This window comes from Balaenoptera borealis (genome assembly GCF_965194805.1).
Source record: "Balaenoptera borealis genome assembly, chromosome: 3".
Classification (NCBI taxonomy): domain Eukaryota; kingdom Metazoa; phylum Chordata; class Mammalia; order Artiodactyla; family Balaenopteridae; genus Balaenoptera; species Balaenoptera borealis.
Genome location: NC_138866.1, coordinates 181,884,904 through 181,911,740, shown reverse-complemented (window position 1 = coordinate 181,911,740; position 26,837 = coordinate 181,884,904). Strand labels below are relative to the sequence as shown.

Sequence of the window (26,837 nt, the reverse complement as noted above, 5' to 3'; positions counted from 1 at the left end):
TTCAGATCTTACTGCTGTGATCCTTGTTCCTCTGTGATGAGCCCATAACGGAGTGAAGAGAGCTCCTTTATGAGGCTAGACTCGGGGAATGAGTACCTGCAGTGCCCTCAGGAAAGCTTCAAAGACGAGGTCCCCCAGTGGTGCTTTGAGCCCTGCTTGATTACTGTGTGCTGCCCCCCCTGGAAGCAAGGGACCACCCATCCTTGGGGTTACAATCTGTTTCGTTCCATTTCTCCTGATTTCCTTTCCAATTGTGAGCAGCGGTGTCCAGCACATGGCCAGAAGTTTCCAATTAAACTCACTGTATTACTAGTTGAAGGGAACATGAAAAACTCACATGAAAAGATTTAGAATAAAATTCTTGTCCTCTGCCTTCATCTTATTTTTCATAACCAGTTCAGCCACAAATCGGTGAGTCTCAAAACCAGTCAGGGAAAAAGTGCCTTCTGGGATTGGTAAATGACAAGATACGTCTTAAAACTTTTTTGTAAATCGAGGAAAACTTAGAATCATGCCAACTCCTGCAGCAGAAGCTACTAAACGTATGACTGTGTGGATGGGTGTGTGTGTTGCTGTAACGTGTGCTTTGGGAGTATTAGTTGCCTTTGACAAGGGGAAGCAAGTGCTCTCCACAGGCCTCCCTGGGCGCCTGCAGAGTACGAGAGCAGCTGCCCTCGGCACCGGCGGGGAGGGCAGGAGGCACAGGCCTGGGTGGTCACTTACGTCTCTCTGCAAGTGTCACTTTCCTTTTTCATTTTGCGTGATGTCACACTTTTAGGTAGCTATGGATAGAAAAGGTGAATGTTATTCATACTGTAAAACAGACAGCCGTCTTTCACATACGTAAGACAAATAGAACTGTTATTTTCTAATAAGAACTTGAGGTGTTTTATTTCAAAATCTGCAGGATGTATATTTACAACTTATTATTTATTTTCTTCCTAAATGTTATTTTTAACCTTTATTTTTAAGATTTCACTTCATGTTGTTTCTAATCATACCCTCCTATCTACTGTTATTAAAATTCAAGTAACAAAAATATTAAGAAAATGTTTCCCCTGATCCCAGTTCAGTTTTTTGATGTTCACCACTAGCAACAGTAGGCTGATATTATTTCAGACTTTCTCCCTGCACATTTAAAACTTATCTTTTAAAAAAATTTAAGTAGGGCTTCCCTGGTGGTGCAGTGGTTAAGAATCCTCCTGCCAATGCAGGGGACACGGGTTCGAGCCCTGGTCCGGGAAGATCTCACATGCCACGGAGCACCTAAGCCCGTGCGCCACAACTACTGAGCCCTCATGCCACAACTACTGAAGCCCATGCGCCTAGAGCCCGTGCTCCACAACAAGAGAAGCCACTGCAGTGAGAAGCCCGCACGCAGCGACAAAGAGCAGCCCCCGCTCACAGCAACTAGAGAAAAGCCCGCGCGCAGCAACGAAGACCCAACACAGCCAAAAAAAAGGAAAAGTTTAAGTAATACAAATATTTAAACAGTCTTATAGAAGGAATAAAATAGAAAAAAAACAGGTCACTCTTTCTTACTCCATTTCTTCATTTGTATGTCCTTCTGGACATTATCATGCATTGTTTAGGTGTATGTATATGTACTCTATGTCTTTATTTTCTACAAGAATGGGATCAGACTATTTTGGAGGACTCCTCTATATTAGTACAAATGGATATACCTTGGGCGGCTATTTAGGTTTTTTGCAATTAAAAACAAGTTTGCAGAGAAACATATGTATACGTATTTGCACACCTGTGTAAGTTCATTTAAAGGGTAAATTCCAAGAAATTGCTGGATCAGCAGGTAAACATTTTAAATTTTGGAAAACACTGCCAAATTGACACAACAACATGAAAGCGTGTATTTGTTTCCTCAACCCCTGCGTATACCATGAGTTAATGAACAGTTAGTACTGATGGGCAGTATTGTACATGCATGGGGGCACAGCAGTGAACAAAACAAAAACTCTTGCCCACGTGGATTTTACATTCTAGTGAGAGGAGACAATTAAAAAATAGTAAAATATTATGGCAGTTGGCAATAAGTACTTTAAAAAGAAAGAAATCGCGGGAGTGGGGTGTGCCCTCGTGGTGGAGGAGGTCTGTAACTGTAATTAGGGCAGTCTGCAGAAGCCTTGACCGGTGCATCCGGAGGGCAGGGAGCGGGCGGAAGGGCGCACGCAGAGTCCACGCGGCGGCGGAGGAGGGCACAGCTCCTGAAGGGCCTTTGGATTGCAGTGGATGAGGCGGGAACCCACTGGCTGGTTTGGGAGAAGGGAGACAGGGTTCCCCTGATGCGGTGGAAGGGTTGCTTGGCTGCCGTCCTGAGGACTGACTGTAAGAAAGCAAAGGAAGCAGTAAGAAGGCCTCAGAGGAGCCCCTTACGATACTCGGGGGGGCGGGGGGTGGGCAGAAACTGGTCAGATGCCAGATGGATTTTAAGACACATCCCCTCTAGGCTAGATGTGGAATATAAGAGAGAATAGGGAGTCAAAACTGACACCAAGACTTCTGGCCTGAGCAACTGGAAGGACAGAACTGCCATTTACTGAAGCGAGGGGGACTGGGAGAGGCCCAAGAGCCGGCTTTGGGATACGGCGAGTTTGCACATTGGTCATCCGCGTGGAGGTGTCAGGTAGGCAGTGGATGTCCAGGTCTGGAGTTCCGAGGGGAAACGGGACTCGGATATGAAGCAGGTTTAGAGCCGTGAGACAGATTGAGCCCCGGAGGTGGAGGAAAGAAACAGAAAAGCAGCAAGGGGTTAGGAGGAAAACCAAGAGAGTCAAAAGAAGAGACGGCTTTGACAAGGAGAGAGTGATGCATTATGTCAGATGCTGCTAGTAGGTCATGTAGCATGAGGCCTGATGATTGTCGTTGGATTTAACAGTGTAAACATCCTTCACAGTCACAACCAGATAAGAGCAAATCGGAAGAAACGTTGGAGGCAAGTGTAGGCAGTGTTTTCAGGAGGCTTTGCAGGGAACAGGGACTGAGGTGTAGTCTGGAGAAGTGAGATTTAATCAGAATAGGGGCTTTGAAGTCGGAGAAAGGCAGGAGAGTTAAAGGTGTGTATAAGAAGTAATGATGTTATAACAATGTAGGATTAAAGTAGGTATGTCTTTAATTGGCAAGGTTGAGTGTCTTTTTACATGCTTATTGGCCATTCATATTGTTGTGTGTGTGAATTACCTTTGCATATTCTTACTGGGTGGTTCATCTTTTTCTCATGGATATTTAAGAATTCTTTGCATAATGAAGTCAGCCTTTGATAACACGTATTGCAGATATTTTTCAGTTTGTCATTTGTCTTTTGACTTGAATTTTTTCTATATATAATCATGGGTTTCACGTCATGTTTGTAACAGCCTTCCTTATTCCAAGTCTGTAGAAGGATTTGCTTGTGCTTTCTTCTGTTATATCTGTGGTTTCATTAGTGTTAATTAAAATCTTTGATTCATGCAGATTCCATTTTGGTTAAAGTTGTGAGGTGGGAATCTGATTAGCAAGACTACCACATGTTTGGGGGTCTGTTTCTGGATTCTGTGCAAGTCCATTGATCGTTTGCCTGTCCCTGTGCCTGTAAAAATCTCTTTCCATTTCTATAGCTTTGAGATACTTTCCCTATCTGGTATGGCTAGTCCATGTTCTCCTACCACCACCGTGACTATTAGTTTTCTGAATTTCCCTGAATATTTTTGTGTTTATTTTCCCAGAAAATAATACTACTAACATCATGTACGGAGCACTTATATGCATGCAGTACTACATTAAGTTTTTTGCATATATAATTATTTTTATCATTATGCCAACCCGATTAGGGACATACTGTTATCATTCCCATCTTAGAGATGAGGAAACTGAGGCATGAGAAGGTTGAGTAACATGGCCGGTAAGTGAGCAAGCTGTGATTTGAACCAAGCAGTCTGGCTCCAGAGACTGAGCTCCTAGCTCTCCTTGTGAACTTCAGAATCATTTGGTCCAAATCATCTAGACTTAGAACCTAAAATATCATGTTAGTATTTGGACCAGAATTACATTGAGTGTGTAGATTATTTTAGGTAGAATTGAATCTTTACAATATGAAATCATTCCACCCCAAAGAGGGATGTCTTCATTCATCCACATCTTTGCACACGCAGTGTGGTGTGCAAGCTCCCCACTCTCCTCCAGGCTTCTTTTTTTCCTTCATGTGTTATCCTTTGAGTAGCTATTATTAATAGAATTTTTATTTTCTTATGTCTTTAGCAGGTTATTGTTGGTTTATTGGAAAGCTATTGATTTTTTTCTGTTAAATTCATAGTCATTTACCAAATTTTCTAATTACTAATAGTTTTTTAGTGATTTTTTTCTTGCATTCTCCAGAAACATATCACCTGTAAATGACAATTTTGCTTTATCTTTTCCAGTATTTGTGCTTTTTCTTTTGTTCTTTTAAAAAATTAGCTTGTTCTTTTAGAATACTGCTAACTTCTAATGACGTTAAACATCTTTATCTTAAAATTGCCTCCAATACATAATAGTTTATCATGATACTGACTTCAGTTTTATTTTTATGAAAAAGCATTTATCAGCAAGGAATAGTGAATTTTTTCAAAAGCGTTTCAGTTTCTATATAAGTCATATTGTGTCTCCTTTACTGTGTTAATGTAGTGAACTCTCATATATTTCTTAATGTTGAGTATATTTTATTTGGAATTTTTACATCAGTGATTACCAGTGAGACTGATTTTATGAGTGTGTGAGAGACTGATTTTATGAGTGGGCATGTGTGTACTCTTCCTCAGACATTTATTGATTGATTGATTGATTGCTGCGTTGGGTCTTCGTTGCTGCGCACGGGCTTTCTCTAGTTGTGGCGAGCGGGGGCTACTCTGTTGAGGTGCGCGGGCTTCTCATTGCGGTGGCTTCTCTTGTTGCATAGGGTGCAACAGGCTCTAGGTGCACGGGCTTCAGTAGTTGTGGCTCACGGGCTCTAGAGCTCAGGCTCAGTAGTTGTGGCACAGGGCTTGGTTGCTCCGCGGCATGTGGGATCTTCCCGGACCAGGGCTCGAACCCGTGTCCCCTGCATTGGCAGGCGGAGTCTTAACTGCTGTGCCACCAGGGAAGTCCCTGTTCCTCAGATTCTAGTTGACTGTTACTATGCTGGCTTCATAGAAAGAATTTGGACTCTTTTCATTTTCCTCTCTCTTTTTAAAAGGCAACAGAATTATCAGTCCTTTGAACATCTGAAGTTCACCTGGGAAAACATCTGGCACTTTTTGGTTAACTATTTGATAGCTTCCTAAATTTATTCTATGGTCTGTCTACCATTGCTCTCTCTTCCATAATTTTATAAATTCTATCAAATGTAGCTATAATCATTTACAGTGTCCAGAAAAGTTATTTCATCCATGTTTACAAATTTACCTGCTTAGATTTGTGCAAAATATTTATAAAGTAAGTTGCTTAAATTACTTTTAGTTGGAGTTACTTCTCTATTTGCATTTTAATATCGAATATTTGTGCCTCTCAATTTTTTTCTAGTGTTAAGTGGGCTAGTGACTTGTCTATTTTACTGATACTTTTTAAAGATCTGGCTTTTGGATTGATGTATCAATTATATGGCTTCCCTACTTTTTGACTCAATAATTTCCATGTTTATATTTTTAATTTCTTTTTCACACTTTACTTGCATTTTGTCATACTGCCTGTATTCCAGAAGTAACAAGTAATATAAATTAAAAAGCATCCTTTTATAAATGTAGAATTAACCTATGAAGGAAATATTAGTTATTAATAATTTAGTGTGAGTTATTTTAGTCCATATATTTTCCTCACCTGTTCGTGAGACTGAATTTAGTTTAATCTGTTGAGAACTTTGCTGTTTAACCGTTCCACCAACCTTTTTGTGAATTGTACTAACACTGGCTGAAATAAGCTCCCTGGATGAGTGGGAGTTTTGATACAGCAGGACAAGGGGAAGGTCACTTGGGATGGCTCTTATTGGGGGCCATAGACAGCGGACCCGTGGAGAATGGGGGAAGGGCCAGAGTAAGGACCAAGAGAGGACCAAAGACGGATCCCACGGAAACCTAGTACTTTTTGTGTGATGAGAGAGGGGAGAAAACAAGTCAGCCTTCAGTCTATTAATAGCTGGTATCTGGAGGCATTGAAAACCACCAGCCCTTTTGCAGGGGTAAATTTCAGAATCATTGACTTTCACTGAAGTTATGTTTTTCAGATTATTTTGAAAATGTAAAAAGAGTCTATGATTATTGTTCATTAGGTACCCTAAGTTAAGAAAGATTTTACCTAGAGAGGAATTGAAATAACTTCCCACAAAATTGGCTGAACCATGAGTGTTTATTAAAACCTCACGTGTTCCTAGGGCTTGGAGCACTCTGCAATCACTGTGATGCCTTTTTTTAAGGGACTTAAATATAAAATTAGGTAATATACACATTGTACCTTATTTACTAGATTACTTGTACGTTATATTAAATATGCATATTATATCATAACTTTATGCAGTAAATAATGTAGATAGTAAGTTAATATTCTCTATACATTAGGTCAGAAGCCAGATGAACAACTGCTGACTGCGTGTACTGAGTGTAGCATTTATGGGCAGAATGGGCTCCTCTTTCTTGGAGTAATATTCGCAGAAGTCTTCTATAACCTTATGAATTGTCAAATAACCTCTCCTTTCTATTTCCTGTGTTAATTTACAAGTCATTTTCCTGAATTATCAGTAACACTTAAATATACTCACTGACTTCACTGAGAAAAAAAGAAGTGTGGCCTCAGATTCAGTCCAGCAAATAATTCTGTACCTACCGTGTGGAAGGCAGTGAGTGTGCCAGGGACTCTGCTCAGGACAAGAAAACTAGATGACCTGACGTTATTTTCATCCCAGTGATGTTAAGGAGTAACGGAAGCACTTGTGCTGGTCCCCACCTTTCTCTCCGCATTTCATGCACTCATGCCTAAACCATGTTGTTCTCAGCCTAGTGCAGACACGTGTAAAATATTCTGCTGCTCAATCCAACTATAATCTTGAGCAGACTTGCAGTGTACCTCTTTTTCTAGGTCTTTCTTAAATTATGCCAGTAGGTTAGACTGATGTATATGGAAGAGTTTGTTAGGAGGAGTCTGTTAGTTTTGAAGGACCAGTCTTAGGTCTTTTCCTAAGAGAGGTTTTATCTTTCTTTTCTGCCATGCGGATGTGTGTGTGTTTGGGGTTAGGTAGGAATGAGTGGGGCGTAATTAAGCACGATATACTCCTCCTCTGGAAGGAAAAACACCTTTGTACATCCGAAAATACGTCGAAACATGGCCTTACCTGTGGCTTTAACTGACACATGCCACCGCTGTCACCTGACAGGAACCGAAAACCCTGTGAGTCAGACCTGACCACCGCCCACTCCCCTACCCGCCCGTAGTCTCCCTCTTACGTGCAGGAACCTAACCTGCTATTCAGAGCAACTGTAGACAGTGTCTGGTGGGGTTTCTATTTGTAAAGCCTTCAGATATCTTCGTGATGGAAGTTGAGATTGTATTGCTCTCTTCTTGAACTGTCTTCATCTAATTTAGCTAGTTCTTTTATTATTGTACATTACTTAAGAAACAGATACTTAGGAGTTTAGCGCAGTTGATACGGTGCTACATGCAATCAGTACTAAAAATAATATGCTATGTGCTAGTCTTTTAAAGTTTATTGATTATAATGATGATATTACCCCATGGTATACTGTTTGTTATATCATTTTGAGATTCTAATGGTTAAAATTCTTTAGTCATTTGCAAATGTTTTTAGTGCCAAATTGTTAAGTATGGGATTACAGGGCCCCAGCATAGGCTAGACACAAAAATACAAGTTTAAAAATATTTATCATTAGTGCAACCATCTTCTGTCAGCAGGCTTTATATATAGCAGTAAAAGTATATGGGTTGTGGAATCAGGCAGACCAGGTTTGGAGTCCAGCTTTTCAACTTAGTAGCTACATAACCTCAGACACGTTACTCAGCTACTTTTTTTGTCTATAAAAAGGAAGCTATAATAGTACCTACTTGTTAGGAATTGTTGTAAAGCTTCAGTGAGGTGCTGCTGCTGCTGATGGTAACAGCAGACACGTCTGTAGTCTTCACTGCCTACGAGATGCTGATGTGATAAGCGCGGTGCATTTCTGAGTCACTAGCTCCTCACAGCCACCTTGTGCAGGAGGCCCCGTTACATCTGCGTTAATGTTAGCGAATGACACACACACGAGCCACCACCAAGAGTCAGCGTGCCCTTATCCCATTCTAGAATGCATTGAAAATGTTACTATTTGTGTATTATAAATTATATTTAAAGATTTTTAAAAAGCTGTTTCCCTTTTCTGTTCCTTTGTCTTTTCTTAAAATGTTATTATTTCAATGAAAACTCAGAAGCAAGAGGTGATGATCACCTGTGATGGTTAATAATATTCCTCTCTTTAGATAAACTATATTATTTTTTTAGCCAAAGGGTGCAACAGTGTAGAGATATGGAGATAGATGGGCACAGTTGAGATCACTGACACTCTCATTGGCTATCAGAATTTATAAAGGTCCTGTATTATTCTCTATGCTTTTTAGTGCTGGGGCTGTACTTTTGAGATTAGATCTGTAGATCCACAAAAGGATAGATCCAGAAACACAGGGAGGCTTGCCTGTTATCTGAGTTATGATAATTAATGTAAGTGATTTGCACTACTTTTTCTCTCCACTAAGTGACTTTGAAGCAGAAGACAGTGTGAAGTCTTGGAAAATAGTTATTGGTCTTTTTTCCATCTTAGCCAGCAAAATGTATTGCTCTTCTGGATTTTTCAAGTTTTATACCACTTATTCAAAACATGCTTTAGGAAAATTCACAGGATAATAGTAAAATATATGCCGTCTCTGTGTTTTGGTTATTTGGCTTATAATCTTCCATACCACAATGGCAGCTTGTACTGGGGGGCAGGAAGGAGTTTTGCTAGAGTCCTAGAACAGTGACAGGTATTCTCAGAGGACTTCAGGCTACAGTTGACTCAGACAGAATAAAATAGCTCAGAGTAAAAAGAACTCAATGAAAACTATGAAGCATGCAAGTAAATATTTGAACCATAATGCATACATGTCTTAAAGCCCAATTTTTGGAAAATTTTCAAGCCTAGAATACTCTTAAGTGTGCATGTAAATATCGAGGGTTAACAAAAAAAAACCTACAGCTGACAAAATTGATAATGATAAAGCTAAACTGGAGTATACTTCATTAAAAGGCAAGAACAGCACCAATATAAACCCATGGCCAACTCAAGACACTGAAGAAGCACTGAAACCTCCCTTCAGAAAATAGTAGGAATTTCAGCTGTCTGTGAATGTCCGAGCACGATGAGAGCTTTGCAGTGAGCCAAACCTTCCGTGGCATCCAGGTCTAGTGGAATACAGAATCGATTAACCCTGAGGAAACACTAGCTGTGTTCTAATTTTAGCTTGTGGCATAGAAATGCCTTTATATACTGTCCCAACTTTCAATGACTTTAATGAGTCATTCAGTAGGCTACTAATAAGGAGCCCTTGACAGTAAAAATAAAGCCAGTAGCATTGTGCATCATTTGCCAGTAAGATCCCTCATTCAAATACACACACACACTTGTATCCTACTCTCAGTTAAAGGTTCATTGGGAAACCCTTTTCCAACTGCAGGCTGTCCTTTGAGAATCACGCTTTTTACCCACACACACAGTTTCACAATTTACATTGCTCCTGGTGTGGCTGGAGTGCAAGGAATTCCCTGTGTTTCCATATCTACTTCATAAGTTTTCCTTTGACTCAGCAATTCCACCCCTACTAATGTATCTGACAAATGTATTTAAGGAATGTCCAAAGATATATTTACAAGAAAATTTATTATGACGTTGTTGACAATGCTTAAACACTGGAAACAAACTAAATTTTGTCCACAGGTGATTGGTTAGGTTATATCTGTTACAGTGAAATGCTCTGTAGTCATCCAGAGGAAAATGGGAAAGCTCCACAGATGCTCACATAGAAAAGTTTCCAGGATATGTAATTAAGTGGCAAAAAACTAAGTGGCAGAACAGTATAATGTGATCCCATATGTGTGTATTTTAAGTATGCACACATACACTTATGTATAGGATTGATATTAAATACGTGATATGTGTGTGTAAGGTGAGGTCCGTGTTACAGTTAAATAGGATAAGGTATATAAATGCTTAGTGTCATGCCTGCCTGTGCATGAATTAATTAATAGACCTTGCTGTTATTGTTACCTTGAAAGAGTGAGTTGAGGAAGGAAAAATTGGGAGAGGGGGATTTTACTAATTTTACATGTTTTGTATTGTCTGAATTTTTTTTACAGTGACATGTATTACTTTTACATTAAAACTAGAGAGAAAACTATTTGCTCTTGGGGCAAGATCTGGGAAACTGTGTTCACACTGAAGTATTACAGACACAACAATACTTGACACTTTTCTTCAGATACGGAAGAATTCCCAGTGGGGGCAGAAGAGTAGCTCCGGTGCTCTTTTGGACAGAGGGGTTTTCCCAGGGTCTGTCAGAGCAGTTTTGGAGACATGGTTATTAGTTCTCGCCTTGACATACACATCCATGCTTTTGATTGTGTTTCTTCTTTTGTGTTCTTGGGGGTGTGTGTGTGTTTGTATGGGAAGGGGTATATATATATATATATATATACATATCGTTTAAGCGCTTAGGTGATTATCTTCTTTCAAGAATGCTTGGAAAATTTAAGGAAGAAATGGAAAGAATAACTGGAAGTGATTGTTGCTTAGCTACGTAAACAAAGCTTTCCTTTTCTCCCCTCCTCTCACACTTATCTTAGCAAGTAAGAATCACCCGGCTAATTGTTGAAAAGAGGTATTCCAGTGACCATACCCCATGAGGTTCTAAATGATTTATCGCATTAGAGTGACGATTACAAGGACTCTGAAGAAAAAATATTGACTAGACTATATAATTTGTTTTGGTTCTGTGAGCTGTAGTTATTCAGAATTATTATATGTCTTTATAATGCTGGTGTGTGAAAGTTTATTGAAGCTCATTAAAAATGTGGAAAGGGTGCCCGTTTGAAAACTGAATGTCAGGGGTTTTTTTCCTTCAGAATGACGGACTTATGTATAAACGTTACTTAAATCATGTCTTAATTATGTGGGAATTTGGTTAAATTGGTTGATTCTTTCTAAAGTCAGTGTGGAATTAATAGGAAATGCATGGGCCTAATTGACAATTTGAAAATACCTTCATTGTGTTAAACTTGATGATGCATTGCTATTTTATTAGGAGAGATGAACTCTTAAGTTGTAATGCGTTAAAGATTTGAAGCCCTTGTTCTACATAAGCAGCGTCATGTCATATAAGCTCATTACGATTGGAGAAGATGTTTGATGTAGTGGTTAAGGACACAGACTATGGAACCAGACTCCTAGGGTTCAAATCCCCACCCTGCCACTTCCTAGATGTGTGGTCTTGGACAAGATACTTACCTTCCCTGTGCCTCGGTTTCCGCTTCTGTAGAACAGGGATATAAGCAGTAGGCGGTAGGTAGATCCTGTGGTCATAGGGCTGCTAAAAGGTTGTTGTAAGAATCAGCGAGTTACTCTCCATAAAACGCCCATGCTCATAGCTAAGCATTTAATAAGCGTGGCTACTGTTTCTTGCCTTTTTGTCCAGCTAGTATCTAGTAAGTGCTGTGTGCGTGCATGTTATCAAATAAATTAGTTGCTTACGTTTTACAGTCTAAAACTATTATTGAACGCCAATGTTTTAGGTACTTCATAAAATTTCTTTGTACTAAGGTGTGAAAACCAGCTTTTATACTAGTTGGTTTTGATTATTTGTTTCTTGTTTGTATTACAGTTACAAACTATAATACTGTGGTAGAAACAAATTCAGATTCAGACGATGAAGACAAACTCCACATTGTGGAAGAAGAAAGTATCACGGATGCAGCCGATTGTGAAGGTGGCGTGCCAGAAGATGAGCTGCCAACAGACCAGACAGTGGTACCCGGAAGCAGCGCAAGAGAAGGGAACGTGAAGAGCTGCTGGGAAGACGACGGTGAGTTTAGTTTTTCTGGTAATGTTCTAGTCTCTGGATTTTTTTTTTTAACATCTTTATTGGAGTATAATTGCTTTACAGTGGTGTGTTAGTTTCTGCTTTATAACAAAGTGAATCAGTTATACATATACATATGTTCCCATATCTCTTCCCTCTTCTTTTAAAAAATATATTAACTGAAACGATAAATTGGATGAAAAGTTTGAAATGAACTGTAATTTATTTGCCGTTAATCAGTAGAAGGTCTCCTTCTACTTACCAAAAAGTAGATTCTAAAGTCAGTGTGGGATTAATAGGAAATGCATGGGCCTAATTGACAATCTGAAAATACCTTCATTGTGTTGAACTTGATGATGCGTTGCTATTTTATTAGGAGAGATGAAAGTTATTTTGACCATAACTTGCATGTAATATATTGATATTGAATTTTGGTAGTTTTTTTAAAACCAGAATCAAGCTTTCCCTATACTGTTGATGTAATTGAACCTATCTTTAATTTCATATTGTGACCTCAAATGAAGAATCTACTTAGAAACCAACAAAGTATATTTTGGTATAGTAACATTATAAGATAATTCAGTGTGCAAAAATCCCAAATGCAGGTAGATCATGGGAATATTTTTAGTGTTTGTAAGCATCTCCATCCCTCTCTCTCCCCCTCCCTCTCTTTCTCTCTCTCACATGGTTCTTTCACTTGCTTTAAATTTCTCCTCGAGTAAATCCTTTACAAAAGTAAAGCATGGTTGAGTGGAAGGAGCAATGAAAGTAAGGAGCCCTCCACTAGTGCCCTTTCAGTGAGCAAACATTATGTCTAACCTTCCTCCTCATCTGTCAAATGAATGTATTTTTTCTTCCAGCTCTAAAATGTCTCCTTTCTACTTTTCCCAATAAACTATTTAGCCTATCTTGTGAGAATTTAAGCAACAGTGGGATAAAAACAGAAGGATGTGGACGTGGCAGCTGTTGTGAATTAGAGGGATCGGGGATCGGGCTCAGGGGCATCAGCAGAGGCAAAGAGGAGCAGGTGAAGGGACCAAGTTCAAGGTCAGGCAGAGAGAAGCTGCCCAGCAAGATTCAAATTCAGGGAAGTCATCTCAACAGGATATCAAAACTCAGGCTAGACAGTCAGGGGAAATGGGTCAGGTATGCAGGTCCAAGAATCTGGGTAACCAAATGTGGAAGCTGAGATAAGAGTCCAAAGAGTAGGCACAGGGTGACAGGAGTTAACAAATTTTATAGCTAACAGAGGACCTCTGGAATCCCGTAATCAGCCCCTCGTTTTATGGCGTTACTCATCTGTCCATTCAGCAGCTCTGCAGGAATGGGGTTGCAAACTGGAATAAGACTGTCTCTGTGTGAAAAGTGCTTACAGCTTAATGTGGGAGAGGGAAATAAGTCACAAAGTCATTATAGTTCGATGTAGGTGTAAATTTAAGAGTTATGTGGAAACACGAGGAAGGAACACGTACACCTGAGAGACGAGAAGTCCTAGAAGAATTTCCGAGTGAAACAGTGCTGGGCTTGAGTCACAAAGGACCAGAAGAGGTTCAGTAGGCAAAGGAGAGGCAGAGGAGGTGCTTGCAGCAGACGGCGCGACGTACGTGACACCACAAAGATGTGAACAAATGGGGCTGGCAGAAAATGAGCTCAGCGAAGTAAACAAGGGAAAGACTGTGAAGGGCATCATGTGCTAAGTCAAGGAATTTGAACTTTATCCTGGAAGCTGTGAGAATAACAGCACTGATATGTACTTTAGAAATAAGTCTGGTAGCAATATGGAAAAAGAATCCTAGGAGCAGGGGTGTCTAGAGGCAGGAGGTAGTGTCCTCAGTAAAGAGGCTTAATAGTTCAGGCAGTGATGAGGGTTTTTGAACTAAAGAAGCGGGCCTTGGGATGGGAATAAAAGGGAGAGATTTGACAGAAATGTAGAGGGTAAGATATATTAAATTTGGTTGATTCCATGTAATTCTGTGTAATTGAGAAAGAAAGGCTGACATAACTCCCAGGTTTCTGGAAAGTAGAACCCAGAGAAGTTAACTTGCATGTTTATTATCACAGTTGGTTAACAGTAGGGCTGATAACCTGTTAAATTGTAATACTGAGCTCAGAACTTCGGGGAGCAACTGTTTCTTAAGTATTTACTGTTGGTAGCCAGAACTGATCCATTGGTGTCATTGATCCGAAGTCTTAATACAGAAGCAAGAAGGAAATGATTTGTCTGGAAAAGGGGGAGATCAGGAGAATGAGATAGAGGTAAAAAGAAAGATGAAAAAATCAATGAAGAGGTTCTGTTTCTGAAAATACATTAGGATAGATTATTTGGACCAGTGTTCTCACTGAAAATAACTAATGATATTAAATTTTTTAAAAAGGAAAGAATTCTTCTTGAAAGATTTAAAGAGCTAACTAGATAGTAAGACATTAACAGATTATAAATCTAAGTGGATACAGGAAGCCATAGAGGTCAGCAGAGCACAGCATAGAAGACTCTTTGGTCTCGAGGACATTTGCCTCACAAGGGTAACCTAAGATGTGGTTTTCAGGCCTCTGAGAAGAAACAAAGCCTTGGACCACCAAAGAGTTAGTAGCAGATCCTCCCCTAGTATGGACTACATCCTGACTATGATGAACTAAAAGCAAACCCTCTACCACCCCTACCGTCCTCAGGAGTTAGCAAACAAAATTGCCTTGACTAGGGATTGGGGGAGTGGAGGACTGTCTCTGAGAAACAGTAACCACAAGCTGTCATGCCTTGCTCTATAGCTCAGATTCACGTTACTGGGCAGCCTGATAAAGTCCAAGCCATAATTGAGTCTAAAGTGGACCTGCTGCCCTACCCATAGACACCAAGCAGAAGCAAAGCCAAATCTTTTGGAGGAACATGCCTTCATCTTAGCACTGTAGAAGTTTCCCAAATAATTCAGCAAGAAGACAGCAACATGAGTGAGAATTACCAGAAACAAAAGGAAGCAGAAACTGACCCATAAGGACTTTAACTATCTGATACAGATTATAAAATGACTGTCATGTTTAAAGAAAACATATGCAAACTTGAAATTACCTGCTGTGGTAGAATAAAATCCAGTAGAACCAACAGATTTTAAGAACCAAATATAACTTCTAAAAATTAAAAAAATAGAATAATAGAAATTCAAATTCAAAGGATAGGTTTAACGCTAAAGTAAACAGAGCTGAAGAAAGAATTAATGAATTGGAATATAGGGGAAAATTTATACTAAATGCAACTCAGAGAGACAGATAGAAAAATCCTGATAAGAGACATGAAGGATAGAATAGAAGTTTCTTCTACTCTTAATTCTAGGAGAAGAGAGAACAGGGAAGCAGCAGTATTTGAAGAGATAATGGCTGAGATTTTTTTCGGTCTTGATGAAGGACACTGGACCACAGATTCATGAAGTTCAGTGGATCTCAAGAAGAATAAATAAATCTATCCCCAGTCACATTATGGTGAAATTACAGATTATCCAGGACAAAAATAAAACTCTTAAAAGTAAACCCCCCAAATTCACATTATGTTTGAGAGGGTGGCAGTTGGACTGACAGCTGAATTCTCTGTAAAAACAGTGGAAGCCAGACATAGTGAAAAGATGCCTGCCAGTACAGAATTCTGTACTTCACAAAATATCTTTTAACAAAGGAGGTGACGATTTCAGACAAGTTTCAGGCAATGAAAACAGAAAATGTGTTCTCAGTAGACCCTTATTAAAGCAAGTCTTAAAGAATATATTTTAGGCATGAAGAGAGAAATCCTTGATAGAGGTCTGAGGTGTAAGAAGAACAGAGAAAATGACAAGTACATGGTAAAGATAGATAAACAGATAGTATTTCCCATGAAAATACTCACAAAAAAAGTGGGTGTAGCTAAATTTATTTCAGATGATGTTGACTTGAAGGCTAAAAGCATTATTATGGATAACAGGATCATTTTATAATGATGAAAGATTAAATTCACTGATCAGATATTATTTTAAATGTGTTTGTACCTAATAACAAGGCCTCAAAAATATATGAAGAGAAAATAGACAATCTACAAAGAGAAAAAGACAAATATACAGTCATTGCTGAGGATTTAACATACCTTGGTTAGTCATTGATGGAATAATCACACAAAACCAATGAGGATACAGAAGATTTGAAAAGATATACGGACAGTGTACTTAGTAATTGCAAAATAAGTATTTTTTCAAGCTATTTGGAATATTTGTAAAAATTGAACATATACGGGGTCATAAAGCAAATCTCGACAGATTTCAAAGGATAAAATCATACAGGGCTTCCCTGGTGGCGCAGTGGTTGAGAATCTGCCTGCTAATGCAGGGGACACGGGTTTGAGCCCTGGTCTGGGAAGATCCCACATGCCACGGAGCAACTAGGCCCGTGAGCCACAACTACTGAGCCTGCGCGTCTGGAGCCTGTGGTCCGCAACAAGAGAGGCCGCGATAATGAGAGGGCCGCGCACCGCGTTGAAGAGTGGCCCCCGCTTGCCGCAACTAGAGAAAGCCCTCGCACAGAAACGAAGACCCAACACAGCCAAAAATAAATTAATTAATTAATTAAAATCATACAGAGCATATTCCTTGAACACAATACAATTAAGCTATAAAATAAGATAAATAGAATATTATGTTTGGGAGTTTTAAGGAACACACTTTTGAATGTATGTTCATGGATCAATAAAGAGATCATAATGAAAATGAGGAAATATTTTGAACTGAATGGTAAAAATATTCTATATCAGAATTTGTAGGATGTGGTTAAAGCAGTTTCTAGAGGAAAATTTAGAGCTTTAAGTACATATTTTAGGAAAGTGTCTGGCTAAAAGTTAATGAACTAAGCATCTAAAGAACTTAGAAAAAGAACAGCAAACTGAGTTGTTTGAAAGTATAAGAAAACAAAACAAAATAAGTACAGTTAACTCTTGAACAACGTGAGGGTCAAGGTGCTGCCCCTCCTTGCAGCCTAGTCAGCCCTCCGTGCTTGCAGTTCCCCCCCCCCACGTGTGTGGTCCCCGCTGTGTGTACTGTCCCCCCATGCCTGCAGTCCCTCAGTGTGTGCGGGTCCCCCCGTTCGTGCAGTTCCTCATCCATGGATTCAGTCAACTGCAAATAGCTTAGTATTGTAGTATTTACTATGGAAAAATGTCAGCGTGTAAGTGGACCTGTGCAGTTCAAACCTATGTTGTTCAAGGATCAACTGTAATATAAAATTGAAAATAAACCTACAGGGGACTTCCCTGGCAGTTCACTGGTTAAGAGTTTGCCTTCCAATGCCGGGGGTGCAGGTTCGATCCCTGGTTCGGGGAGCTAAGGATCCCACATGCCTTGTGGCCAAAAAACCAAAGCATAAAACAGAAGCAATATTGTAACAAATTCAATAAAGACTTTAAAAATGGTCCACATCAAAAAAAAACAATCTTTGAAAAAAAATAAATAAAGCTACAGTACAAAAAATCAACATAAGCAAAACTTTATTCTTCGAAAACATTAATATTTACAAACCTTTGATGAGATTGATCAAGGAAAAAAGAAAATATAAATAGCTAAAATCAAGAATGAAAGAGTGGACATAACTACAGATACTACAGACATTAACAAGTTTACAGGGGAAATGTGGGACAGGATATTAAAAATTCTTAGCCAAAACTGGCTCAGGAAGAATTGGAAAACAGGACTAGTTCTATAACCTCACCACAGAGGAGTGGTGAAGATACGGAGCAGCTGAGACTCTTAGGACTGCAAATGCTGTGCCACTCCGGGAAGCAGTTCGGCAGTTTATTATAAAGCTAAATATACACTTAGCATATGACCCAGCAATCCCACTCTGGGGTATTTTCCCTAGGAAAATGAAAACTTAGGTTCACACGAAAACTTGTACACTGATGTTAGAATTAGAAGCTCTATTCATAAGTTCCAAAAATTGGAAGCAACCCATTGTCCTTCAACAGGTGAAAGTGTAAGGAAACTGTAGTACATTCATGGAATGGAATACTACTCAGTGATGAAAAGGGACATACTACTGATACAAGCAACAACTTGGATGAATCTCAAAGGCCTTATGCTAAATGAAAGAAGCCGATCCCAAAAGGTTGTATACTGTTTGAGTCCACGTACCTTACATTTTCAAAAAAGACAGACTGTATGCTGGATAACAGATCAGTAGTTGCCAAGGGCTAAAGGGAAAGTGTGACCATAAAGGGATTGATAGCACCAGGGAGTGTTGGGGATAATGGGACTGTTCCGTGTCCTGTTTTTGGTGGTGGTTACATGAATCTACATGTGTTAAAATTCATAGAACTGTACACGAAAAGAAAAAACAGTAAATTTTTCTACATGATAATTTGATATGTGTACATACGTGTGTGTGTGTATATATATATAAATATTTTCCTCCTCTACAAAGAAAACTAGCCCAAATGACATCACTGGTAAATTCTTCTAAATATTCAAGGAGATAATAATTAGAATTTTAGACAGTGCTTCCAAAGACCAGTGTAAGAGAGAAGATTCCCCAACTCTTTAAATGAGGCTACCATAATCTTGATACCAAACCAGATAAGTATAAGAAAGGAAAATTACAGACTTGCTCAGAACACAGACACAGAAATCCCAAACAAGATATTAGCGATACAGTATACATGCATGTACGTATATGAAATGCAAGGTCAGAATAACATTTAAAACAATTTAGGGACTTCCCTGGTGGTCCAGTGGTTAAGACTTCAGCTTCCAATGCAGGGGGTGCGGGTTCCATCCCTGGTCGGGGAGCTAAGATCCCACATGCCTTGTGGCCAAAAAACCAAAAAATATAAAACAGCAGCAATATTGTAACAAACTCAATAAAGACTTTAAAAATGGTCCACATCAAAAAAAATCTTTACAAAAATAAAAATTAAAAAAAAAATTTAAAAATACCACTTTAACCCAGACTTAAGGAGAACACTCAAAATTCACTTCAACAGACACAGAAAAAAAATGTTTATTAAAACTCAGTACCTGTGAATGGATATCATAAAAACTAATGAATTAGGTACTTCCTTGATCTAAGGAAGTATGTCTGTGTAAAATCTATCACAGACATCATGCTTAATGACAAAATGATGAGAACATTTCCTTGGTGATTAGGACGTTTACCGCTCTCCTCAGCCGCCTTCTGGAGGTGCTGCCAGCTCAGTAAGACAGAACAGACCCAGAAAGATAGCAGTTAAAAAGGAAAGAACAACTCTCGTTATCTACAGACGATACAACTGTATATATAAAAAAGAATCTACAGATAAATTATTAGTACTAGTAAGAGAATTTGACAAATTTGCTGACTACAAATGATATACTGAATTTAAAGTCATCCTTATACATCAGCAAGAGTTAAAAAATGAAAATAGATGTGGAAGACCACATGAACAAATTATAAACCCTTATTAGAGGCATTAGCAAGTACCTCAGTAAATGGAGAAATATATCAGGTTCATGGATTAGAAGACTCCATCTTTTCTTACCTAGACTCCAGACTTTATTTGGATCTCACAGGTTTTCCCACTCACGTCCTTCTGTTCCAGGGTCCAGTCCAGGGCACACGTTGCATTTGGTTTGGTCTCCTTAGTCTCCTCCGGTCTGTGATGGTTTTCCATCTTTCCTTGTTTCTCGTGACCTGACAGTTTGAGGAGTACTGGTCAGGTACTTGTAGAACATCCTTCAATTTGGGTTTGTCTGATATTTTTCCATCATTAGACTGAGGGTGTGGGATTTTGCAAAGAATAACGTGGTAAAGTACCCTTCTCGTCACTTCGTATCAGGGGGCACACAAAAGCCACAGGACATCACTGTCATTTCTCTTTTTTTATTGGAGTATAGTTGATTTACAATGTTGTGTTACTTTCAGGTGTACAGCAAAGTGAATCAGTTATACATCTACATATATATCCACTCTTCTTTGTTTCAGATTCTTTCCCCATATAGGCCGTTACGGGGTGTTGAGTAGAGTCCCCTGTGCTACACAGCAGGTCCTTATTAGTTACCTGTTTTACATCTAGTCGTGTGTCTGTGTCCTGGAATCCCTGTGGTTTTTAATCTGGCGTCTGAGGGGCCTGGCCAGCAGGCTCGTGGGCAGAGGGAGGGAGGGAGGGAGGGATCCGCAGACATGAAGCCAGAGAGGCAGTGAGATGCCAGAGCACTGAGAGGTCTTAGAAGCTACTGGACACACTTTTACTCTTGTTAAAATGAGGAGACATTAGAAGAATTTGAATGGAGACGTGGTGTGGTTTGATTTTCATTTTACAAGGAGCACTCTGGCTGCGGTATTGAGAATAAACCCTAGAGGTCAAGGGTAGGGACAGAAAGACCGGCACAGAGTTATTACAATACTCCAGGGCAGTGGCTTGAATCAGGACAGTAGAAGTAAAGGTAGTGAGGGGTACCAAATTCTGGTTTTACTTTGAAAGTAGAGTCACTAGGGTTTATTGATGGATTATATCAGGATTGTGAGAGGAAGAGGGGTTTAAAATGATCCCATGGTTTCTTCTATTTTACAGTTAGGTTTGGAGGGAGCTGATCATGACACATTTATTACTCGTAATCTTGTTGGAACCAGTCCCACTTGTATCTGTTTTTGAGTCTGATTCTGTCTTTTGTCATGTCCATTTCCCTCTGTCATCCAAAAGTGTGATGAGTAGGGCCAACGACAGACCTAGTGGCACTAGCTTTCTTCTGTTGTCATCATTCTCTAAACCACCACTTTTTTAATAAATTTATTCAACCATCTTTTAATCCATCCATGTCTTCAAAAATAAATATCATATGAGATCATGCCTCCTAGTAATACTTTAAAAAATGGATATGAGGCCAGTTTATATGACTTTTTTTCTTTGAACCCATCCCGAATGCTAGTGGTCAATGTTTTCTTTTTCTTCTTAAGTGCAGACAACATAGTACCTTTATAATCTATTCTAGAAAACATTCTCAGGATGGAAGTTAAATATCTCTGATCTGTAGTTTACAAAAGGAAGTCAAAGGTAGACTATGCAAATTGAATGACTTTGTCCATATCTCCTAATCTCCACTGTTACTCAAAGATCATAATCAGTGATCAGGTCAGTGATTTATCTTCAAAGTCTGTTATATTTTCTGAAAATAATTTTGTATGACCCAGGAGACCAAGTGTTCCTGTACAGTGATGTATCTATCATGAGTTTGATTCTCTTTTGCTTCTTGAACTTCATACTTCCTGGAAGAGAAGATCAAAACTAATTCTTTTAGTTCCTGGCTGCCTGTGGGATTTGAATCCAGACTCTGCAACATGACAGACCAGGGCCTGTACAGTCCAGCTCCACCGCGTCTTCCCAGGCTCGGTGTGGTACCACGCCCTGTGTCCAACCCTTTCCTCTAGGCTTCCGCATCCTGCCCCCTCTCCTGGGCGTCCCTCTGTCCTGTCTGTCTCCTCCTCTGTGGCCCATTGTCTGAGCCCCGCAGACACAGTGAGTAAGTGTCAGCAAAGCTGTGTCTGTCTGTCACTCTTCCACATCGTGCTGTGACTGGCTGATCGCTCTGTTCCACCACACATTCCTGAGGCCACACACTGTATCGTATTGAGCTCTGTCTGTGACCACCAACGCCTAACGCGTATTAGATGCTTAAGAAATTTCCTGCAAATGAGTGAATGAGTTAAGACGTAAGACGTTTTCCTTTGTTTATTTTTAATCTTCATCAATTATACCATCAGTTTCAAGAAAATGTTTTTCCCTTCCTTGCTTTCCTTAACATTTTGAGAGCTTTAGTTCTTCATTTTTTATCTTCCTGACACTATTTGGACCTTACGTTGTCTAAACTCCTATATTCATCCTTGGTTATGTGACATTCTTTCTGCTCTTTGTAAATTTACTTTTGAAATCTGAGCAAACTGGAAGCTCCATCTGGGTGGCACTTTGCTTTCTTAAACTTTTCTTACATAAAATATGAATAGAGATTAAGGAGTTTTCTTGGCTGGCCCATGTATAAGGCATCTAGGAAGGAGTAAAATAAGATAATCACTTAATCCTGTATCACCTGTTTTAAAAAGAACTATAGAGACTTCTTCTGGTAAGATGGAATAGATATACTTTTCCCTATTTCTTCTGCTAAGTACAGCCGAAACCTGTGGATACTACGTGTAAACAAGGAGACTCTGGAAGGTGGAGGGAGGAAGGCAGGCTAGTTGCCTCAGGACCCGAGGAACAACCCAGCAGTGAGTCCCCTGAGTGTTCTCTTAGCCACTGTGTCCCTCGTGGATCAGAACCTCAGTACCTGGTAGGAAGGCGGCTTGTGGACATTAACTGCTCTAGTCCAGCCGCAGGGAGACGGCAGCCCCACTGCCCATCCTCACCAGCAAAGGCCAGTGGGGAGCCCAGCCCTCCACCCTGGCTGCAAGGACCCCCCCCCCACCATGGTCACGTCAGAGACCAAGTAGGGAGCTGGGACTTTGGTCCCCACTCAGCAGCAGTGACCATGGAAGCACCGTGGAAACTACGCGGGGGCCTGGACCCCACCCGCTCAGCCATAACGAGCGGCGCGTCTCCCCAGGCGGGGGCAGAGGCTGAGAGAGGGGCCCGCAGCTCCCCCGCCACAGCCCAGAACGGGAGCGTGCCTGCCTTCCCACGGGGGATCCAGGGCCTCTGTCTCCCTACAGAAGAGCTGAATGTCTAGGTGTCATTCAGAACTCATTTGTCACACTGAGAGCCAGGAAAGTTTCCAACTGAAGTAGAAAAGACAATCAACAGACACCAACACCGACGTGACAAAGATGCTAGAATTATCTGACGTGGGTGGTCATATGATAAAAGTACTTCAACTCCCAATTGTGAGCATGCTTCAAACTAAAAGATACAGTAGTCTTCACAAAGAAATAGAAAATACGGCAAAGCACCAGATGGAAAATTTAGAACTGAAAAATACAATAACTGAAACTCAGAACCTCAGCACACAGACTCTGTAGCCGCGTGGAAGGATGGGAGGAGAATCAGGGAGGTTGCAGCTGGAACAGGAGAATCGTCCAGCGTGAACAACAGCAGGAGACAGACTGCAAAAAGAACAGAGCCTAAGCGACTCCTTTGGATCTGATGTGCCTGGCATCAGAATTCCAGGAGAGAAGTAAGGGGACGGGCCTGAAAAAGTATTCAAAGAATTAATGGCTGAAATTTTCCAAAATGTGGCAAAAGACACGCACCCACACCCCAAACAGGGTAAATCCAAAGAGACCCAGGCCAAGATGCATCATAGGCTAACTCCAGAAAACTAAAGCCAAAGAAAGACTCCTGAAGGCAGAGAGAGGAGACGCCTTTACCTTTAGGGGAGAACAGTTTAAGTGACAGAGACTTCTCATAGGAAACCATGGAGCCAGCCGGAAACGGGACACCTCAGATGCTAAACACAAGAATTGTCAACCTGGAACTCTATGTCCTGAAAAGAGATCCTTCAAGGATGCAGAAGAAATCAGGACACTTTCAAATGAAGAAACACTAAGAGGGCTTGTCCCCAGCACACCTACGCTAAATGAATGGCTAAAAGAAGCTCTTTGAACAGAAAGGAAGTGATAGAAAAGAAATCTTGGGACATCAGGAAGGAAGAAAGCACAATGGCAAGCGTGAACATATGACTACATGCAGTAGAATATCCTTCTCTTCTGGATTTTCCAATTCGGTGTGATGACAAAGCAAAAAACATGAGTGTGGGTAGGTAAAATTAATGAAATGGAGTAAATATCAATACTGTCTAATTTGTATTGTGTACAAGCTACCTCAAGTTCTGTTCGACCAAATCTTATGGTAAATTTGATACTCAAGTCATAGGGTATTGAGAATTACACACTAATTCCTGCCTGAACATAACTATTTTCATTTGAGCCATTATTGTTCAACATGCATTGTTTAGAGAACATATGTTAAAGAGACACTGAAAACTACTTAAAACTCCTCTAAAGAAAAAACCCTCAATTTGAAGATACATTCCTTTCATAAATAAACTATATTTGTAAACCAACATAAAGGGCTAATTCTGGGCTTTACCTCACCCAACTAAATAAGTAAATAAATGTTTATGTGTGTCACACCATGTTCAAAACAATCTTTCCTGACCAAGTAGAACAAACCAATAAACATAAAACCGTTCTTTTGATAAACAGTTTTGACCAAAGTGAAAAATCAGTATCAGCCACTGAAAACCACAAGTGGATAATTCTGGCATTCCACCACTTAAAAATATCCTTTCCCACTGCTAGAGTTTAGAATGTCATCTGTGAAAAGGGGCACAGTAGATTTGCAACACTGCCCAGGAATGCAAGGCAACCAAGACTTGATGCTGGAATATTGGTTCAGAATCCTCAGTAAATTAATTTAACTTCATGAATATCCAGGTTAGTAACTGTTACTGGTTTATTCAGTTGGCTGCCATTAAGTGGCCCTTAATCATTCATTCAAATGAAAGTTTATGTAATGAGGCCTCAAATCCAGAGCACTTCTACCCTTGAATTGTTTTATGGCTCCTCACGATGGTCCTTGTGGCTGAATTTGAAAAATTATCTGTCAACTTGGACCTGGTTGACCAGACCAGCCTGATCCTGGTGCAGAAGCAGAACACTTGAGTCGCGGCCAGCGGAGCTCTCGCTCCCAGAGGCAGGCAGCCCCCCGGCCTGAACGGCCAGCGGAGCTCGCTCCCAGAGGCAGGCAGCCCCCCGGCCTGGACGGCCAGCGGAGCTCGCTCCCAGAGGCAGACAGCCCCCCGGCCTGGACAGCCAGCGGAGCTCGCTCCCAGAGGCAGGCAGCCCCCCGGCCTGGCCACCGTCTCCCTCCGGAGGCCCAGCTCCACTGCTGGTCTGTGCATCCTGTTAATAAACTGCTACCCAGTGGGACACAACAAACAACAGAAACAAGGAAGGAAAGCTACAGGAGCCACAGCGTCTATGCCAATTAGTTACTTTAAAGACTTTTAAGAAAAAGGGGAGACAGTAAAGAAGAAAGCAGTCAGTGACATTTAGCTGTGCCAGAGACCAGCACATGAAACTGATACACAGCTGCAGCAGAGTGCAAATCTGGGGTCTAAATATATTGGAAAATATTATATGCTATCCAGATGTTAATTATGCAGTAAGCGCCTTTAAAAATCTATTCGTATCTGGGAGTGAAATCTCAAGTTAGGATCAAGTTCTTAGATTATAGAGAAGACGCAATAGTTTCATCGTAGATAATAGGTTAACTAGGACATGTTCACTTCTAAAAATGAAATTTCTAGATTCTTTAAGCCCTGTTGTTTTAAGATACTATAAACGACATTTTTTTGTAGGGAAGATAATGTAACTTGGCAGGGTTCCAACATGTCCTACTTATCTGACAAGAGTTTCTTGTGGTTCAGCCAAAAATTCTCATGCTTGTGTCAGTTAAACGTTCTTAAATATATACACTCTTAACTTTTGAGACACCTGTTTTATAGGCCCCTCATTTTTTTAGCTTTTAAAAAGTATATGAAACTAATCCAATAGTATAAAATATTATTTAATAGATTGGCTATTTCTTAATGCTTTAAAATTGCTGAGTTTAAAAAGTGATCCCAAGTAATAGTGACTTAACCTTTTTTCTACTTGAAGTTTTTTAAACTCTGTAGAAATGTACGTGTTTACAAAAATGCCAAGTCAATGAAAACTTCTCTAAAATAAAAACATCTAAAATTCTGATCTTATAGTCCATAGCAATAAGGCTTTCTTGAATACAAGTTATAATAAAATAGTATAAGTAATCTATGCAAACAGTGCATCAATCACTATATAACTCATTATCGAGCCAAATTATCCTCATGTCTCAAGATTCAGCCTGACCTACTCTTTGGAAACTTTTCAACCAAGGACGGTGTGTGATGTGGAAAAAGCTCACCACGCGGCTTCTTGTCTTCACCGTACTGCTGTGCCTCTTGAGCGCCTCTTTTGCGTCTGTAAAATGAAAAGACTGGGCCAGATGACCACAGAGGTATTTTTTAGCTCTACTTATAAGGGGATCCAACTCCATTTGTGCTAATATGCAACAGGAATATTTAAGTGCCTCTAAATACCTAAGTGTTAAGAGACAGCCCTGGTGGAGGAGCCTGGGCTGTGCCCGCAGTGTGAGCCTCAGCCGTGCCCTCTGCCCTCCTGCAAATCCCAGCCAAACAAACGAGCTGCCGGGAGAGCAGTGTGTGCAGCTCCTTCGTCATCAGCTCTACTGCGCGTGTTCCAAGTACTGCTTTCCAAGTTACTTAGGTTCTTTCTTGTCTTCCCCACCCCCTTCAGTGTGTGATGTAATTCATTTATAATACAGCTAGGTTCCTTAGTTGATGTTTGTATTTCATTTTTTATTCTGTCTGCTGAGTGATTTATTTTGTGGGGGGGAACAGGGACATTGTCATGGCTGTAAAGGTGTACTGTGCAGAAAGATACACTCAGACAAGTGTCACACTGCCCCCCAGTCCTTGTTTTCCCTCTAGTTAATAAAAATGCTACTCACAGAGGTATGCATTATTTTGAAACTATTTTATGTGTAAAGTGTACACTGGAATTGCACAAATAAGTTTGTTGAGGATAATGAGACCCAGATTTCTCGCTGTCAGAAAGAAGTTACAAACAACGGGAAGAAAGGAGGCTAGAATAAACCCTGTGGTGTCCGATTGGAATCAGAGGTATCAGAGTGAACTCATGGTTCTTATGTCTATAAAGATAAATACAGAATTACACAT

The 26,837-nt window shown here is 40.1% G+C and overlaps 1 protein-coding gene across 3 annotated transcripts in view; it reads left to right on the top strand.

Annotated features, from left to right (window-relative positions):
• Positions 1-26,837, top strand: part of ZEB1 (zinc finger E-box binding homeobox 1) — a 196,063-nt gene that overhangs the window by 103,534 nt on the left and 65,692 nt on the right. For all 3 annotated transcript variants that reach the window (XM_082385285.1, XM_082385284.1, XM_082385286.1), the window contains exon 2: positions 11,896-12,096. In XM_082385285.1, the coding sequence (XP_082241411.1) occupies positions 11,896-12,096 (201 nt within the window). The remainder of the gene's footprint in view (positions 1-11,895; positions 12,097-26,837) is intronic.